The 20,552-nt window shown below is 40.0% G+C and overlaps 1 protein-coding gene and 1 long non-coding RNA gene across 2 annotated transcripts; both read left to right on the top strand.

Annotated features, from left to right (window-relative positions):
* Positions 1-9,119: 9,119 nt before the first annotated feature.
* LOC109373735 (leukocyte immunoglobulin-like receptor subfamily A member 5) lies at positions 9,120-10,312 on the top strand. Its single transcript, XM_019627845.1, has 4 exons — positions 9,120-9,202; positions 9,302-9,337; positions 9,518-9,799; positions 10,019-10,312. The coding sequence occupies exons 1-4, from the start codon at positions 9,169-9,171 to the stop codon at positions 10,240-10,242; spliced, it is 576 nt and encodes a 191-aa protein (XP_019483390.1). The 5' UTR covers positions 9,120-9,168; the 3' UTR covers positions 10,243-10,312.
* Positions 10,313-10,592: 280 nt separating this feature from the next.
* On the top strand, positions 10,593-17,366 carry LOC109373737 (uncharacterized). The gene is made up of 3 exons (XR_002122278.1): positions 10,593-10,639; positions 16,839-16,891; positions 16,980-17,366. It is a non-coding gene; the product is annotated as an uncharacterized LOC109373737 (long non-coding RNA).
* The last annotated feature ends 3,186 nt before the right edge of the window (positions 17,367-20,552 follow it).

The raw sequence follows: 20,552 nt of genomic DNA, 5'->3' as shown, positions 1-20,552 counted from the left end.
GGCAGGCTGTCCTGTCCACTGTAGAATGTATATCAGCATTCCTGGCTTCCACCCACTAGATGTCAATAGCATCTCCAGTTGTGACAACCAAAAAATGTCTCCAAATGTTGTCAAATGTCCCCTTGGGGGACAAAATCAGCCCTGGTTGAGAAGCTCTGACATAGTTGCAGTTACCAGCCTCTATCCATCACACCAAGTATATTGAAATGCATGCACATACTATATTAAATATAATTTATATGTCATTTGTTATACAGTTGATGGTATCAATTCATGTAGACATCTCAAAGTGACATAAATTTAAACATGACATTTAAATGTATATTAATTTGACTTATTTTGTATTAATTTTTATGTGTATTAATTTTGACTCCTTTTGTCAATTTAGGAGTCATTTTTCCCAGGGAAAAAAATGGAAAACTTGAAGACTCTCTAGGCTCTATGACTGGAAAGTAGCCTATGGCTAGATTAGAGGGATGAAAGAATTCAACGATTTCTTTGTGGGGGTTTTTTTTCAGAGGGTTGCTTGTGGTATTTTTTCATTTTGGGATTTTCTCTCTGAAACACTCACTTATCTCCAGGATTATGAAAAGATACAGAGAGGAAAGAAAGACAGGGAGAGAAAGAGAGAGAGAAAATTTTACATTAATCTAACTTTGACACTTAGGGGAAGAAATAGGGAGAAAGGGTAAAGAAACAAAGCACCAAGGTAAAATGATCATTCAATAATAATAGTGGTGGGGTGGCCAGTTAGCTCAGTTGGATAGAGCACAGTGCTCATAACAAGGTTGCTGATTCGATCCCCACATGGGCCAGTGACTTGACTGGGAGCTGACCTGTGCCCTCCACAACTAGATTGAAAACAACGACTTGACTTGGAGCTGATGGGTCCTGGAAAAACACACTCTTCCCCAATATAATTTAATAATAACAATAATAATAATAATAGTGATCTATTTCTGTTTTGTTTGTTCATTTATTCTGTTCTTTAAATTCCACATATAAGTGGTCATATGGTATTTGTCTTTCCCAGTATGACTTATTTCACTTAGCATAATATTCTCAGGGTCTATCCATGTCGTTGCTTTGTACACCTGAAACTAATAAAAAGTTTATTGACAAAAACAAGTGATGGGCCAGATTCAGGTACCACTTAGAGTTTGCTGGCCCTTGTTCTTACAAGACTGTAATTCTATACTTTTTATTTTAAATTGGAGAAGAAGCAGGAGAGGGAGAGAGACAGAGGAATAAGAGGAAGAAGGTGAGGGAAAGGAAAGGAGAAAATAATAAAGAAAAAAAATGAGAATTACATTATTTCAAGGGCATTCTCTGGGTCACAGTGGGCTCTCTACATCATCAAATATGTAAAATCTCCACCACACATCTGTGAAGAGGACAACATTTCAAATATATGATTGAGAAACTGAAGTCCAAAGACATTACAGAACTTGACAAGAGTCTCAGAACAAGCAAGGCAGGTAAAACCCAGATCAGAGGGATAATAAAACCTCTTTCCGATAAAATTTTTTTCCAAAGGTCATAATCTCCCAATCCTGAACACCAGGATTCCTCAGGTGTTAGGGGAAACTTGTAGCCTTGGCTGATAAGTAGATGTAGGATATGGCTGTATGATTTTTAATCCAATGCTTATTATTGTTCTCTGTGAGGCTTTTGGTCTCACAGCTGTGATACAGCTGTGAGAGCTAGAGGCAGAAGTTCCTTCTTAAGGGGAATTTTAAACTTGTGATTTTATCTCTTTAGTTTCTCTTTTTTTAATTTTTATTAAATTTGTTGGGGTGACATTTGTTAGTAAAATTATATAGGATTCAAGCACATCTCTATAATACATCATCTATATATTGCACTGTGTGTTCACCACCAGAGTCAATTCTCCCTCCATCACCATATTTTTGACCCCCTTTTCCTTCTTCAACCACTCCCCCTTACCCTCTGGTAACCACTAAACTCTTCTCTGTGTCTATGAGTTTTGTTTGTTTGTTTGTCTTATTCATTTGTTGCTTTCAGTTTTATATCCCACATATGAGTGAAGTCATATGGTTCTAGACTCTTTCTGACTTATTTTGCTTAGCACAATAATCTCAAGATCCATCCATGTTGTCGCAAATGGAAGTATTTCATTTTTCTTATGACAGAATAGTATTCCATTGTGTGATATATGCCACACTTTCTTTATCAAATCATCTATCAAAGGACACTTCAGTTGTTTCTATGTCTTGGCCACCATGAAAAATAGTGCAATGAACATAGGGGTACATATGTCTTTATGGATAAATGTTTTCAGATTTGGGGGGTCAATACCCAGAAAATAGATTGCTGGTTCATATGGTAATTCTATTCTTAATTTTTTTGAAGCAACTCCATAGTGTTTTCCATAGTGGCTATACCAATTTACATTCCTGAAATATTTAGATTTAGTTTTCTTTTACAAGTCAGTCATTTTTCATTTCTTCCAGCTTTATTGAGGTATAACTGGCAAATATAAATCATGTATATTTCAAGTGTACAACATGATGTTTGTAAATATTATGTTTGCTATATCTATCAATTAGCCTAAGCAAATAGAAATTTAGTTGAAATCACATATTGCCATGTATTCACTCACTATTTATAAAAGGTATCTGTCACTTTGCTGCTTCTATACACATACATAAAACACCCCCCCAAAAAAACCTCTCTCTCCTTCACTCTGTAAAAAGTCATATCTCTCATTCTCTTGCCAAAATTTACATTTATAATTCAGAAATACTGAAATACCAGTCCAGTAAGTGTATTGGTAACTAACCTCATCAATAAGCAGCAAGCACAAATTAAAATTAAAATGTCATTTATCAGAAACCCATCTGACAAAGAATGGAGACATTTTCACACACTCCTAGGAGAAGTGATACTTCTGTAAATCAACCAAGTGCCCAAAAATAAGGCAGAAACAGATTGTGTTAGCCAACACCTTGAAATCCAATATCATGCAACATGTTAACAAGATGATTTAACAACCTGTGCAATGAAAAGACAGTATCCATGATCAATTTTAAAATGAAAAATTGCTGTTAACAATAATTAAATTACTATGCAAATTATTGCTCAGAGCTGTTTAATAGCTTTGTGTTACATCCTTTAATCTTCATCAAACTTATGAAGTAAGCACTATTATCATTTCAATTTTACTTATATTAAAAACTAATGCATTTAGGGCCGGCCGAGTGGCGCAATGGTTAAGAGCTGGCTTGGGACGCCAGAGGGCCCCGGTTCGGATCCCACATATGAGGGCCAGTGACACTGCCCTCTACAGCTAAGATGCTGAACAACAGCTCAACCTGGAGCTGGGCTGCCGTGAGTCACCGGCGATGGCGTAGGCTGCAGCCCCTGTGGCAGTGGGTTGCCATGGGCTACTGTGTGTAGCCAGCAGCCAGCAGCCAGCGTGAGCGGCCAGCAGCTGCAGTGAGTGGCCGTCTAGAAGCCTGCGACTGATCTGCCTCGCCCGGGAAGAGCGCAATGATAGTGCCAACTTGGGCCAGTGAAGCGACGTCCTTCACAACTAGACTGAAGAACAAAAGGACAGCAACTTGTCTGTTCCCCTTCCCCCAATTCCCCAGCGCTGTTCCCATCCCCGCAATTCCCCAATAAAAATCTTTAAAAAAAAAAACTAATGCATTTATACAATCAAGTATTACTCAGCCATAAAAAAGAATGAAATATTACCATCTGCAACAACATGGATGGACCTAGAGACTATTATGCTAAGTGAAATAAGTCAGACTGAGAAAGACAAATACCACAGAATCTCACTGATATGTGGAATCTAAAGAACAGAATAAATGAGCAAACAAAACAGAAATAAACTCAGACATATAGAAAAAAAACTGCTGGTTGCTACATGGGAGGGGAAGGGGATGGGGGAGAAGGTGTAGAAAGTACCAATTAGTAGTTACAATGTAGTCATGGGATATGAAATACAGTATGTGGAATATATTCAACAATGTTATAAAGATTATGTAAGGTGACAGATGGGCACTGGATTTATTAAGGGAATCACTTCATAGATGTGTAGATGCATGATCAATGCACTGTACACCTGAAGCTGAATTAGAATAATATTGTAAAAAAAAATAAACTAATGCTCAGTTAGAGAATTATAATTGACTGACCCAGGATTCAAATCAAGACAGGATGGTATGACAACCAGTGCCTTGAACTATTAGCTAAGCACAAAAAAAATAAATAACTAGCTAGCTAATTAAATAAATAAATAACCAAATGCATAAATTAAAGTGTACAGTTGTCTATTCACATGCACACATATTTTATAGTTCAGAAAATCAACTGGAAAGCACAATGATCACATACACATTCATGGACTCATACGTAACATGATGCAGGTATTACATTATTTCATTTAATCTTCCTATAGCCCTATGAGATATGTGTGCTCTTAACATCCCCATTTATCAGTGAAAAAATTGAGAATGAAATGCTGAGTGATATTCCCCAAGTTCACGTAAGTCATGGGTAACAAGAGAGAGGGGTGGATTTAGACAGACTTCTGTTGGCATAAGTGAATTTGGGTAGGGTAGACATAGCCTGCAATGGTGGTTGAATATGTAAAAGAGGAACTACATAGCCATAAAAGAGCACTGGATTAACTGATAAGAAGCCACAATCAAAAATAGTTCAACAGAATGCCTAGTGCTGTTAAAACCATCTAAGCCAGGCCATGGGTCTCTGCAAGTGGGCAGATGAATCTCATGGACAAGTCAGGACTGTCAATCTGAGAGGGAAAATTAAAAACCACCATCTAAATATACTGCTTTGAAATAGGCTCTATGAATCCTGCCATTTGTGACAACATAGATGAACCTGGAGGGTATTATGGTAAGTGAAATAAGTCAGACAGAAAAAGACAAATACCGCATGACCTCACTTACCCGTATTGTGGAATCTATAAAAGTTGAAACCATAGAGACAAAGAGTATAGTGATTACCACAGGATAGGGGTAGGGGAAATGGGGGAGATCTTGGTCAAAAGATACAAACTTTCAGTTATAAGATGAATAAGTTCTGGGGATCTAATGCACAGAATGATTACTATAATTAACAATATGATATCATGTACTTGATTGTTGCTAAGAGAGTAGATATTGAATGTTCTTACCACAAAAAAAATGGTAAATATGTGAGATGATGGAGGTGTTAGCTAATGTTACAGTAGCAATCATAGTGCAATATACAAATGTATCAAATCTAAAGGTTATACAACTTTTCCTCCACAACTAGACTGAAGAACAAAACAACAGCAACTTGTCTGTTCCCCTTCCCCCGATTCCCCAGCAGTGTTCCCCTTCCCCGATTCCCCAATAAAATCTTAAAAAAAAAAAAAGGTTATACAACTTCAACTTACACAGTGTAATATGTGTATGTCAATTACATTCCAATCCATCAATAAAAATAAATTTTTAAAAATTAGGTACTAGGGGGCTGGCCGAGTGGCTCAGTTGGTTAAGAGCTCACACAAGAGTGCAAGCTCTGAGCAACAGTGGTTCAATGCCTGGCTCGAGCTGAGTTGCCGCTGAGCTGCCAACAGGTGGCAGGATGGCTCAGCTAAAAAAATTTTTTTAAATAAATAAAAATAAAATAAAAAATTAGGTACTGATACATGCTACAAGATGTATGAACCTTGAAAACATTATGTCAAGTGAAAGAAAACAGATGCAAAAGACCACCTATCATATGATTCCACTTAAATGATATTTCAAAAAAGTCAGTGCTATAGAGACACAAAGTAGATTGCCTATGGCTGGAGGTAGAAATGGGATAAACTATAAATAGGAATTTGAGATCTTATTGAGGCTACAGAATGTTCTAAAACTGGATTGTTGTAATGGTTGCATAAATTGGCAAATTTACTAAAGATCATTAAATTATAAATATGCATAAATTTTTCTAGGTAGCTTTCCCTGAATGCCTTATCAGACTGTGCTGGTTGTCACTGTCATTCTCAGCAAGAATAAGCAAATTTCTTTAAAGGCCAAATACTACACTGCAAAACATTTGGTCTCCATTGAGACTACTTAATTCTGCTTTTGTAGCAAAACATCCTCAGTTCTGAAAAAATCCTTCTCAGCCTCAGCAACTGTAGATGACACATAAATGAATGGACTTGATATACAACTTTGTATATACAACTTTGAATATGAAAACAAAATTCTGAATTCTAAATCATTTTTATGAATCACAAAACAGAAATTTTCTTCTGATATTTTCCCAACCATTTAAAAATGTAGAAAATCTACTTAGTTCTTGAAGGCATTTAAAAAAGACACCAAGGGCCAGCAGAGTTGCGCGTTGGTTAAGAGTTGGCTTGGGACGCCAGCTCTGAGCAGCAGGGCCTCGGTTCAGATCCCACATGAGGACCAGTGACGCTGTACCCTCTACAGATAAGATGGTGAACAACAGCTCGACCTGGAGCTGGGCTGCCATGAGTTGCCGGCGACAGCATAGGCTGCAGTGGGGCTGCAATGGGCTGCTGTATGCTACCATGAATGGCCGGCAGCCAGCGTGAATGGCTGTCAAATGGCCAGCAATTGATCTGTGTCACGTCCTGCGTGGCAAGGGCAAATGGGACACGAGAGGGGCGACGCAGATTGAATAAAAAGAGACAGAGACAGAAGTAATATTTAAGTGTGAGACCAAGGGACTCAGCCTTCAGAGAGTCAGACTGAGCCACCGAATCGGGTCGACGCTTGGTTTTTATTGAGAAGTAAAACTGCTGTTGATCAGATTAACATCCGTTTGAGGTCTGTGCCTCAAAGCCTTATCTATTAACATATCCATTATGTTCCAGGGTATGCTATGCCTTCACATATCCACCACATAGCCCCAGGACACCTTGTTACTGTGTCCTCCCAGAGGAGATTAACTGTTAGCATTCCAACAGGTCCCAATATACCTTGAGACACTCTCAGAGGGAGTCTTATCGGCCTCTGGTCATACCGAGGCACTCCCTCAGAGAGATTACTGCCTCTGGTCATACCAAGGCTTTTCTCTCCTAGCTAATGGGATTAGAGGCTAAATGCAGGGGGACATGTTTATAGAATTCGGCTGTCAGGCAACAGATCTGCCTCAGCCGGGAAGAGCACAATGATCACAATACCAACATGGGCCAGTGAAGCGACGTCCTTCACAACTAGACTGAAGAACAGCAACGTGTCTGTTCCCCTCTCCCAATTCCCCAATAAAAATCGTTTTTAAAAATAATAAATAAGTAAAACAGAATCATAGACATACTAAAACTGACTGCTATTACAGTTAAGGAAGTATTTCTTAGCTCCAATCTACTTAAGTAAATAATAAACACCCTCAGACATAAACCACTCTGGACACTGTTATGTCACTTACTCTGTAGTGTCACCTGGCCACATGACCAGAATCTCTGAGGGTTCTTTGCTAATGGCTTTCTGTTCCCTCATCAAACCTCCCTTCTTCAGGTAATTCCATGTTTTGTTCTCAGTTTCAGGATATGCATAACTTTTTTATGGTATTTTCTCTGAACACTTTCTCTGACTCTGCTTGATGTCACTGTCACATTCTCACTGACTACTTTTTCTGCAAAGGCCAAATAGTAAATATTTGGGGTTTTGTGAGTCCTTCAGTCTTTGAGCCACCTGATTCTGGTGTTGTAGTACAAAAACGACCATATGAGCATCACTGTGTTCTAATATATTTGTGTTTATAAAACACTAAATAGTGAATTTCAAATTATTTTCAATGGACATGAGATATTAATTTTCTGTTCATTGTTCAATCACTTAAAATGTAAAATTCGTTCTTTGTTCTGGGACCATGCAAAAACAGAGAGTGTGTTGAGAACGCAATAATCCACCATATGGACTTACCTCCCAAAGTTGAGTCCAAATTGCTTGAGAGCAAAGAAATTGTAATTAATGAGCTTGGAAATGGTTCTCACAGAAAATAGTACTGCTGTGGTCCAAGGTTCTCTTTTGATGCTCTAATGGATGGAGATACATAGATGGATGGGTGGATAGATAGGTAGATAGAGAGATGGATGGATGGATGGATGGGTGGATGGATGGATGGACAGAAGATAGATGATAGATATTAGATATACACAGATAGATGCAGATAGCTGAGAAATATACATGACAGAAAGGTATGTAGATGGCAGATAAAGACAAGAGAAATACAAATGGATGCTTTGCCCTAGTGGCAGGGAAAGAAAGTCCTATCTAACCATGTTTGACCTGTCAGCCTCTTTCTCTGAGGGGGAACCTTCAATTATCTTCTCAGCACTGGGAAACCCCTTCTCCTCATCAGCAAATATCTGAAATTACGACCTCTGCACTATGCCCAGGTCATGAATCAAGGCATAAACACAGGGGTCTCATTTCCTTGGCTAATTGGACACATTGTGTGGAAGATTGCCTCATGCAGGGGCAATAAGGGGAAGATTTTAAATCAAACTTACATGTATATTGAGAAGAGCAGACAGCATAGCTGCTCAGGAAGGATCAGTCGGAGTAATGGTTTAAGAAAAAAGATGTGACAAAACCCAGTGAAAATACCTTGTTTAAGTTCATCATTTACATGCATGGACAGAATCAGTGTTAACATGTTGGGAATATAGACAGAAGGCAAGGAACTGATAATTATGCCATTGGCTTCCTCACAGTACCTATTCTGGACAATGCACATACTGTGAGTATAGCTTTCCAGAAACTCAGTATCATTGCCCCATTTTGTACCTAAAGAGAAGAAAGCTCAGAGTTTAGCAGCAAGAGCTGTGAACTCACATGGTATTTCAGAGCAAATCTCAGACTGGGATCTACTTCTGTCCTGTTCATTGCCTGTCATCTCTCTTACTGTTCATTTTATATAGAAAGTTTAAATACTCATTAGGAATTAGGCACAGGAATTGGGACCAAGTTGGGCAGATGGTAGTTTGAAGTTCAGATGCTAAATATCTTTGTGGTGTCAGTTATATCTGCAAGCCCCACCAATGGTGAAGAAGTGAAATGCCTTCAACTAGGGGTGAGAAAGAGGCCATCCCACAACTTCCTCAGTGTTTTTCACAGAAGTCTGTGTTTTCATACAAGCAGCATTGCTGAGGCCAGTGGGCCTCTAGGACCCAGGATCATGTCCGTGGTTCTTCCCTTTCTGCTCTATCTCAGTGAGTCTGGGAGAGGAGGGTCGCGGTGCAAACACAAGGCTACAGGGGGCAGGTTGGTTCTCTAAGGCTGGGCTCTTCTCATCCGGTGTTTCCTTCCAGGGTTGTATATAAGACAGAGCACTCAGGCACAGGAGGGTGAGTGTTCCCTTCAATACTCCCAAGGACTAAGGAGGGTTTAGGCCAGATATCAGCTCTCTCAGGGGCAGGGAAGAGAAGGCTCAGTGTTTAGACCAGTGGCTGTAAGAGGGGAGAAAGTGGAGGATGGTGTGAGTACAGATACACCTGTATGCCTATTATCTGTTTCCTTTCTTCTAGGAAATCTCCCCCGACCTAATATCACAGCTGAACCTGCATCCATGGTTCTATCTAAGGATTCTGTTACCATCTTGTGCCAAGGAATTCCAGAAGCTGAAGTATGCAACATATCTAAAGTGGGAGGTCATGAGCCCATGGACAGTATATTACCACTGCCTAAGGAGACCTGCCCTTTGAGGATCCCAGAGTTGACACCAGACTGGGCAGGGCAGTACCACTGTTCCTATCAGAGTGGAGGCCAGTGGTCTCAGCCTAGTGACCCCCTGCAGCTGGTGATGACCGGTGAGTGAGACACAGAGGGAGCAGAGCCAGGACAAACTCAGGCTTTCAGATACAAAGCACAAAGTAGCAAAGCCTCTATACCTAGGAAGGAATCTGGGATAAGGAAGTCAGATTTCCTCAGGGTGGGACAAACCAGAGCCATGTCTGCTCCCAGGGAACAAAAAGAGACAGCACTTTTATGTGGCCTCCCCTTTATCACCAAACTTCCTTCTTTCTCAGGAGCTTATGACCAACCCTCCCTCTCAAGCATGACTGGCACTGTGGTGGCTTCAGGAGACAATGTGCAGTTACAGTGTTTCTCCAAAATCAGGTTTGATGTATTTATTCTCATCAAAGAAGATGGAGTTCACATTACCCAGAACCTAAGCTACTCCACACCTGAGCGCAATGGACACCAGGCCATCTTCCACATGGACCCCACCTCCACACAGATGGGGACCTAGAGATGCTATGGTGCCTTTTGCAATGACCCCTATGTGTGGTCTCACCCCAGTGACCAGTTACAGCTTGTGGCCAAAGGTGAGGAAGCTCCAGCCCATCTATCCCTATGTCCCCTCTTGGAGACAGACGCTTTCCACTTAAAGCAGTGATTGGGAGAGGGCAAACAGCGGGGTGGAGAGGCGGAGTCAGCACCATCTGCCTAGACTCCGAGCTTGAAGACTTGCCCCTCACCCACCATGCAGCCCTCATACCACACGCCCCAGGGCTGGAAAGGGTATGTTGGTCATTGTGGGTGTGGGGAGAGAGAGCCTGAGCTGAGATAAAGATACCACCCCATTTTGTTCCCATTTGCAGAAGCTCCCGATGATCCTGATCCCTCAGAGCCCAGATGCTCCACTGGTGAGTAACTTGGGTGGAAAACTTTAAAAAGGTCCCTATGGAAGAAAGGAAGAAACTCCCCTCATTTCATGTCTTAGTAGTATCTGTGTCTATGAGTTTTGTTTCTTCATTTGTTTTCCTTGTTCTTTTGTTGTTTTTAGTTTTATGTGATATATAATATATAGATGATATATTACAGAATTGTACACCTGAAATCTATGTAACTTTGCTAACAGTTTTTACCCCAATAAACTTTAATTTTAAAATATAATAAAATAAAAAATAGAAAAAAAGAAGCAAGAGGAGGAGAAGGAGGAGGAGAAGGAGAAAAAGGAGAAGAAAGAAGAACCTGTTCAAGTCCTCTGCCCACTTTTCAATTGGATTGTTTCATTGTTGTTGTTGTTGAGTTGTATGAGTTCTTTGTATATTTTGGGTATTAGCCTCTTATCAGAGATGTTGTTTGCATTCCCATTTGCAGAAGCTCCTGACTATTTCATACCCACAGAGCCCAGACATCCACATGGAAACTGGTTTAGGTGTAAAACTGAAAGTTTCCATTTGTTCTTCTCTCAGACTTGGAGCAGAAAGATTATATATCAGAGATAGATCTGGCTTTTTAAGAGAGGGCTTCTGATGAATAGATGAAGGGAACAAACAGATAAGAAGGTGGGGCTGCTCTCCACCAGGGAAAGCAGAAAGATAGAGGATCTGTAGATTGAAAATAATGACTGCAGGTTCTATAGATATTATTCATCATCGATCCCTATTGCCAATGTTCCAGAGGGCATCTAGGATTCACAGTATTCACCGTGGAACTCTGCTCCCAATAGGCAGATATTCATTATATCAGCCCCAGATAACAGATAATCAGATAACCTTGTTCTCAGGAGCTTTCATTCCTATATGGCACTTAAGACACAAAACTTATGGGAGCTATTTCTACAAGTAAATCACTGTGTCCCCCTGCTAGCCTTTTCCCTCCTCCGAGCCTCATTTTCTTCACATATGTGGAAGCAAATTCTGTACAGGATTAAGGAAGACTACTGAGCCAAGACCTTCTGTGGTTGTGGCCACCATCACTCCCTTCCTACATGCTGAGAATAATTTCATATGAACTTGCTTACATTCCCATGTCACTTCTCTTTCGGTGCCTGTGATGTGTGTGTAGCGGGGGATGAGTCACGGAGAAATAGACACACGTGGAGTTTCTGAGAGGGGAAGCATAATGAGGAGTTTCATCTTGGACTTGTTGCTTTTGAGTTGGCCATGCATCATTCTAGGGCAAATGTGCAGTGGGAAGTTAGCTTTCTAAGCCTTGACTAGAAGGGTGCAGGCCTGGGGATGCAGGTGTGGAATTGATGAGCATAAAGATCGCAAAGAAAGTACATGAAAAAATCCAGATACTGTAGGTAGACTGAGAAGGAAATCCTAAGGGGAAACACAAACATCCAAGCAAACAAAATCTTCTGAGATAAAAAAAAGTAAGAGGTGGATAGAACAGGGGTTGGAAGACTATGGCCCAAGGGCTAAATCCAGTTCACTGCTTATTTGGTTAAAAAAAAATAGTGTTATTGGAATCTAGCATCCTTTAATGATACCTTTACTGGAATCTAGCCAACACATAAAGAATTCTTTACATGTAGTGTTGTCTACAGCTGCATTTGTGTGATGTAAATGCATACTTTACCCACAAATTTTGATATAACAGCTGAATTATTTTTTCCCACCTGATTTTTTCCAACTACAGTTGATATCAAATATTATTTCATATTAGTCTCAGGTGTATAGCATAGTGGTTAGACATTTGTATAATTTATGAAGTGATCCCCCAATTAGTCTAGTCCCCAACTGGCGCTATACATAGTTATTATAATAGTATTGACTATATTCTTTATGCTGTACTTTACATCCCCATGGCTATTTCGTAACTACCAATTTGTATTTCTTAATCCCGCCCCCTTTTTCACCCACCCCTCCAACCCCCCTCCCATCCAGCAATCATCAGTTTATTCTCGGTATCTATGAGTCAGTTTCATAACAGCTTAACTCTTGATCTGAGATCTTTACTATCTTCACACTCTTTTTTTTTTAATTAAACTTATTCGAATGACAATGGTTAGTAAAATTACATAAGTTTCAAGTGTACAATTCTATAATACATCATCTATATATGATATTGTGTGCTCACCACCCAGAGTCAGTTCACACTCCTTTTTTTTTTTTTAGGCAACCACATGGATGGGTCTTTTTTTTTTTAAATGATTTTTTAATTAGTTTCAGGTGTACAAAACAATGTAATAATTAGACATTTACACCCCTCACAAAGTGATAACACCCTCTCCCAATCTACCACCCCTCTGACCTTGTATATAGCTGTTACAATTCTATTGACTCCATTCCCTATGCTGTATTCCACATCCTGTGACTATATAGATATTAAATTATAGTTGACATTCAATATTATTTGTCTTGGCATAGAATTAAATCCTGGTGATTCACGGAATGTAAAAGAATTTACAAGACTCTACAAAGTAAACAAGATTTATTGAAAGTCAAAAAGAGAGAGTTCTGTTTGGAACTGGCAGAAGTTTTGCCAGGGCCATCTGAGAGGGAGAGCTGTGGAGACAGAGGGGTAAGACAGAGATACTGGCAGGAGGTTAGCCAGGGCAGAGTCCTATAGGGAACAGCTGCACAGATGAGAAAGAGTGCTGGGGTTTTATATTTTTCCGTGGAGGGAGTAGGGTGCTTATCAGCGTGCAGGTGGGCTGCCGTTACAATTGTCTTCTCCTGGGAACTGTCCTGTTCCCATCTATGATGGATGTCAGTTTGTAGGGGATTGCTGTTGCAATTGGGAACCGCTCTGTTCCCATCTATGATGGGTGTTTGTTAGTGTGCAGGGAGTTGCCGCTGCAATTGGGAACTATTTTGTTCCCACCTATGATGGCTGTAACATGCTTGTCAGCTTGCAGGTGCAGTGCTAGCCAGAGGATTCAGAGCCAAGCGGTTAATGTTTAGCTCATTCCTGTTAGCCCACAAGCTTGCTCCTGTTAACTCCTTGCCTGTCCCATCCTACCAGCTAAGAAGTCCGCTCCTGTTAACTCTTTACCTGTCTTATCATTATTCAGTTTCAGGTGCATAGCACAGTGGTCAGGCATCTACACAGTCCATGAAGTGATCTCCCTAAAAGACAGATGCCCATCTGACACCCTACAAAATCTTTACAACATTATTGATTATATTCCCCAAATTGATTTATCTCTCCTGGCTCTTTCCTGAGTTGTTCTCCCTCTACCCCAGGGGTTGGAAAATATTTTTTGTAATGGGACAGACTGTAAGTGTTTTTGGGCTTCGTGGACTTCTAGTCTCTTTTGCAACTACTCAGCTCTAACTTTGCAGCACAGAAGCTTCAGAGACAACTTACGGCAGTGAGTGAGCACAGCCGTGTTACCTCAAAACATAATGTATGGGCACTGAGATTTGGATTTCAGATCCTTTGCACATGTCACGAAATATTATTATTCTTTCAATTTGTGTCAATAGTTTAAAAATGTAAAAGTTCAACCTAAGTGCAGGAGCCACACAAAAACAGCTAATCTCTATATTGATACAAATTACTCCTTCCAAGTTCTTCCTTATCTATGATTTCATGGACCAAGCAAATGAGGTGGTCAAAGCTCATTCCCCTTTTCCAGGAAATGGGGTGATATTAGTTTGTCTTTTTCCTTTGTTGCTTTCAGTTTTATATCCCACACAAAAGTGAAATCATATGGTTCTCGACTTTTTCTGTGTGGCTTATTTCACTTAGCATAATAATCTCAAGATCTACCCATGTTGTCACAAATGGCACAATTTCATCTTTTCTTATGACAGAATAGTATTCCATTGTGTATATATACCACATCATCTTTATCCAATCATCTATCGAAGGACACTTTGGTTGTTTCCACTGTAAACAAAGCTACAATGAATATCGGAGCACATATATCTTTTACAGATAAATGTTTTCAGATCATTTGGGTAGATACCCAGGAGAGGGACTGCTGAGTCATGTGGTAATTCTACTCTTAATTTTTTGAGGAACCTACACACTGCCTTCCATAGCAGCTGCACCAGTTTGCATTCCCACCAACAGTTCATGAGGGTTCCTTTTTTCCACAGCCTCTCCAACACTTGTTATTATTTGTCTTGTTGTTGATAGCCATTCTAACTGGTGTGAGGTGATACCTCATTGTGGTTTTAATTTGCATTTATCTGATGATTAGTGATGTTGAGCATTGTTTCATATGTGTATTGGCCATCTGTATGTCCTCTTTGGAGAAATGTTTATTCAGGTCCTCTGCCCATTTTTTAATTGGATTGTTTGTTTTTTGTTGTTGTTGAGTTGTATCAGTTCTTTGTACTTTTTAGATATTAGCCCCATTTTGGAGGCACTGTTTGCAAATACCTTGTCCCATTCAGCTGGCTGCCCCTTTATTTTGTCGACGGTTTCTTTTGCTGTGCAGAAGCTTTTTAATTTGATATAGTCCCATTCATTTATTTTAGCTTTTACTTCCCTTGCCTTTGAGGTCAAATTTATAAAATTATTTTTTAACCCAAGGTCCATAAGTTTAGTACCTATGTTTTCTTCTGTGCAGTCTATTGTTTCAGGTCTTATGTTTAGGTCTTTGATCCATTTTGAGTTAGTTTTGGTACACTGTGACAGAAACAAAAACTCATGGACACAGACAATAGTTTAGTGGTTAACAGAGGGTAAGGGGGGAAGGGAGTGGTAGATGAGGGTAAAAGGGACCAAATATATGGTGATAGAAGGAGAACTGACTCTGGGTGGTGAACACACAATGTGATATAGAGATGATGTATTACAGAATTGTACACTTGAAACCTATGTAATTTTACTAACGATTGTCACCCCAATAAATTTTAATTAAAAAAAAGAAACAGTGTGATAGCCTAGAAATGAAAGACCTTTCAAAGTGAGAGGCAACAAGCATTTACTGAGATCATTGAGAATAGATATTTTGGAATCATTAATTCAGGCAGAAGCCCAAATAATGTTCCAATTAGGAGGCAAAGGCAAGGGAAGGGGAACAATTGCATCAACAGAAGCAAGACATTTCTGTTGGTGCAGATAACATAACATAGTGATGCTAAAATTTTAAACAATATTTTTAATTTTCATTGTAGTAGTCATCAATCTGGTGGTCAGAATATCTGCTTTCGTGTTGTCTTTGGGACAAACACTTCTTTGGGACACAAGGTTGCCTAGGTCCAGTCCAAAGGTTAGTTTGCCCTGTTTTAACATTCCAAAGGTTTGAAGAGTAAGACATGCAAGGCAGTTCCTCTGGATGGCAGCTCTGACTCCATTTTAAAGTGGTTCTGTTTATATTATTGTTTACAAGGGTCAACAATTTGAGATTGTGATGGGGGTCGGAGAGCGCACAGAAATTGTGCCTTGTGTGAAGGTACTTTATAAAGGCAGCTGCTTCAACACTATTTCCTCCTTTGCAGCCCCACCATATGACCAAACCCAGAAACACCAGCATTTTCTGATTGGCTTCCCAGTGGCCATCGTGCTTCTTCTCCTCCTCCTCCTCCTCTTCTTCATCCTCTGACATTTCAAAGCTAAAAACAGTATGTCCTTGAGAGGGGGAGGGAAGCCTGGCAGAGACTCCAGTATTGCAAATCAGGAGATGGGGAGTGGCATTTTCTGAAGGCAGGAAAGGGGGTGAGGAAGAGGCATGGTCTGGTTTGCTGACTCAAGCTGTGACTACAGTACCTTCCTGAGCTCCGGCTCTTATTTGTGAAATCAAAAGATGAGGCTAGGGAAATCTACAGCAGCCTGGGTAAAAACATGACCACCTCTATCTTAGTCCATCCTGGCTGCTGTAACAAAAAAACCATAGATCAGAAGCCTCCAACAATATTTATTTCTCACAGTTCTGGAGGCTGGGAGGTCCATGATAGCCACTTTCTTGTTGTGTCCTCACAGGGTGGCAGTGAGAGAGAGAGCTGGGGCTCTGGTCTGTTCTTAGAAGGACACTAATCCTCATAATGGCCTCATAATGACCTCATAATGACCTCATGACCTCAAATCTAAACCTAATCACCTGCTAGAGGCACCACCTCCCAAAACGATCACATAAGCAGTTAGGGTTTCAGCACATGGATTGGAGGAGAAGACTCAAGTATACAATCCCTCATAACTTCCTTTTCCCTCCAGATGCTACCAGGACAGACGAACAGCCAGAGGCAGCTGAACCAATGGATGGACAGGTAAGAGTTCCCCCACTACTAGACCCCCCAATAACCCCTTGGTCCCCCACATCTCACCACCATATCATATTCTCCCTTCCTTCCTCAGGCTTCTGAAGATCCAAAGGAGGTCACCTATTCCCAGTTGACCTTCAGTGTCCCCACCCAGGGGACAGCTGGGACACCCTCCTTCTTGCCCAGGCAGACCCAGATCAGCGAGTATGAAACACTTGCCCTAAGATAAGCCATGAATTTGGACAGAACTTAGAGCTGCCTATTGGAAGGTCCCTCCTTTGGAATCACTGCTTCCAAATCTAAGACCATCAGCCAGGCTGAGGAGATCCACATTACTCAGAAGGTCCTGCTGCCCCTGAATCTGGAGACCTCAAGATTACCACCCAATCTGTTGCAGAATCTCTCCTATCATTACCCAGCAATTCCCAAGACCCTCAAAAGTTACTGGGAAAGGAATAGGGTAATTTTTTGTAAGATTTCATCAATGAAACAAATATATTATATTTAAAACCTCTTGGGTGCCAGGTTTTATGTTACAGCCTCGGTGCACAGTAAACTTCCTAAAACCATTCCTCTTGTCAAAAGTTTGCTGTCTAGTGCAGGAATTGGCAAATTATTGCCCATGGGCCACATCTGGAAAACAACATATTTTTGTACAACCCCTACATTTTACATTTTTACACAGTTTTTAGTGGTAAAATGTATATAATGTCAATGTAAGAAACATCCAGACCTATAGAGAGTTTTTATGAGTTTATTTGAGCCAAGTTTTACTACAATTGCCAGAAAGCAGGCTCTCAAATGCTCCAGAGAAAAACAGTTCTGCAGCTTCTTTTATGTATTTGAAATTAAGGAGGGAATGTAAGGAAGATTACATGAAGGTGGGGGAAAGCAAGGCATGGATTGGATTACAGGATAGTTAAAATTCTATGATCTGTTGAGGGTGGTTACAGCTTATGTACTAACCTGGATGCACAGAAACAATGAACAGGGCCACTTAAGGCAAAGATAAGCCTTTTACCATAAAGTTACATACCTGGGGTGTATTCACCATGACCAGCCCAGTTATAAACTGATGATCAGATCACCCTGTGAGGTTACTTTCCACAGATTTTATAGAAAAGGGGATTGGGAATCAAGGAGGAGTGTTCAATGAAACCGTGCAGATCAGAGCTGTGTCTGAGGAAGATCTCCATGGAGACCACAGTGGAGCTGGTACTGGAAGGGAGGAGAATGAGGAAAGGGGAGTCCATGTGTAGAAGCAATGTCAGAAAAGGTCAGGTCTGAACCCAGATTAGGTCACAGGCATGGAAGAAAAGAGCAGATTTTAGAGCTACAGAACGTAGCAGCACAGATGCTGCAGGAGCTGACCAGCTGCAGTTGAGTCAGAGGAAGAAGTTGGCAGAAACATCAGTTGTGCAGAATTTCTGGAGAACAGTTTGCAACATGTCTCAAAATATAAGATGTGGGTCACATTTGACTCAACAAACCCATTTTGGAAACGACCTCGAGATGGTTACACAATCTGGAGCTGTTTTCTCAGGAAGTCTCAGTTCAGTATTCTTTAAATAGCCACACAAAAGCACACATACCCAAACACACAGTGCACAAAACACACAAACACAAAAATATTACATAAAAGTAGACCATGGGCATGATAAAGACAATTATGTACATGACCAAATGGAATATTATTCAGTCATTTCAATCACTCATATTTATATAATATTTAATATACTACATATTATACATATTACATATAGTATTATATTATATAATTATGCCTATATTTGTATATGAGCATGTGCATATTTATATATCTATATTATGTATAATATATTGCATATGTAATATGTTATTATCTATTATATATAATTTATATAGTATATGCATAATTTAAATGACTGAATATATATATATATATATATATTCAGAGAGAGAAAAGGGGGTAAAAATGTTCAGGACATTGTTTTAAGGGGAAACACCAGGATACAGAAGAGCATGTTCAATCATTACTTTAGGATGTTAGGAAATAAGGATGTTTTGCTTTATTCTTAGAACAATACCCTGTGCCATTTGAATCAGGAGGATGTAACATTTCTATAAAAACTAGTCTACTTTAAAATATTCATTGCCTCGGGCCAGCCGAGGGGCTCAGTTGGTTAAGAGCGCAAGATCTGAGCAACAGGGTCACCAGTTCAATTCCCACATGGGCCAGTGAGCTGTGTCTGAGCTGAGCTGCCACTAAGCTGCCAACAGGTGGCAGGATGGCTCAATTGGTGAGATCACATACTCCTAACAGCAAGGTTTCCGGTTCGACTCCCACATGGGATGGTGGGCTGCACCCACCCACAACTAAGATTGAACACGGCACCTTAAGCTGAGCTGCCCTGAGCTGCCACCAGTCAGCCAGATGGTGACTAGACTTGGAGCTGAGCTAGCTGCATCCTCCACAACTAAGATTGAAGGACAACAACTTGGCTGTTCCCCTTCCCCAATTCCCCAATGAAATCTTTTAAAAATAATAATAATAATAAAAATAAAATATTCATTGCCTCATGTTTCCATGTCTATGAAATATGTAACAGGAAAAAATAGAATTTTTTGAATAGATGGCTAACTCACAGTATCTATAAGAGATAAAATGTTTAGCCATTCAAATGATTACTATGTGTGATATCATTACCTAATATTGTTCAGTCTGCACAGTGTACAAGATCAAATATCTCCTTTTCTGGATTTAAGATAATGGGGATGCCCCAACATACAATATTCGGGATTCAGGCCAGAATCAGAAGCAGAGCTCACTGAAAGATACTCTATTCAATGAATTGTTGCTTCAGTTTCATGTAAGGAATATAAACCTTAAACACTGGACATGCTATCTCAATTTTTCTTGTAAAAACATAAACTGCTATTGGAAGGAGTATTTTTACTCTCAAGAGCAAATATTCTCATGTGTGAGCCCTGAACCAATTTCTTTTAACAGAAAACATTTTCCCAGACTCCCAATGTGGACCAACATTGCTCCCCAGTCCTTGGGTATAAGGTGGTTGACCAGACAACCCTAACATATCTATTATAATACATAGATGATATGTTATAGTACCAACATGAAAACATACAATAAAAATGTCTCATAAGCTGAAGATTCCTGAGTCTATGAAACACTGCTCTGAAAACAGGCCCATTGAGTATTTCCTTTAAATTTTGTTCCTCTTGTTCTATTGAGAATATCCTAGCCATCCCAGTAGCCAATATATTTTTCTCCTGTCATCACTGAGTAAAGAAAAATAAATTTATCTATTTTCCTTTTTTTAGCTTGCCTGCTTTTTTTTTCAGTAGGGCACCTGCAAACTCATCTCATCTGAGACGCATGGAAAAATGTTTATCTTTAAACATTTATTTTCTTCCATATACTGTTTAAGTCCATTACAAGTAGTAACTCTTTAAAATACTCTTATCCTAGGAGGCAAGTGCTATTGTCATCCCCAACTTACAAATACAGAAACTGAGGCACAGAGGTTAGGGAGCTTGACCAAGTTTGCACAGCCTAGAAAGGTTTGGAGGGATAAATGTCCCTCTCTGAGTACTGTGATCTGAAAGACAGCTCTTGATGGGCTGATTCTCAGGTCTGAGGGCTGCTGGCTTATCTTTCTTTTACTAA

Source organism: Hipposideros armiger, unplaced genomic scaffold (assembly GCF_001890085.2).
Source record: "Hipposideros armiger isolate ML-2016 unplaced genomic scaffold, ASM189008v1 scaffold_742, whole genome shotgun sequence".
In the NCBI taxonomy this organism is placed as follows: Eukaryota; Metazoa; Chordata; class Mammalia; order Chiroptera; family Hipposideridae; genus Hipposideros; species Hipposideros armiger.
The sequence above is the reverse complement of the archived record's forward strand: the minus strand, read 5'-3'. Positions and strand labels throughout refer to the sequence as shown.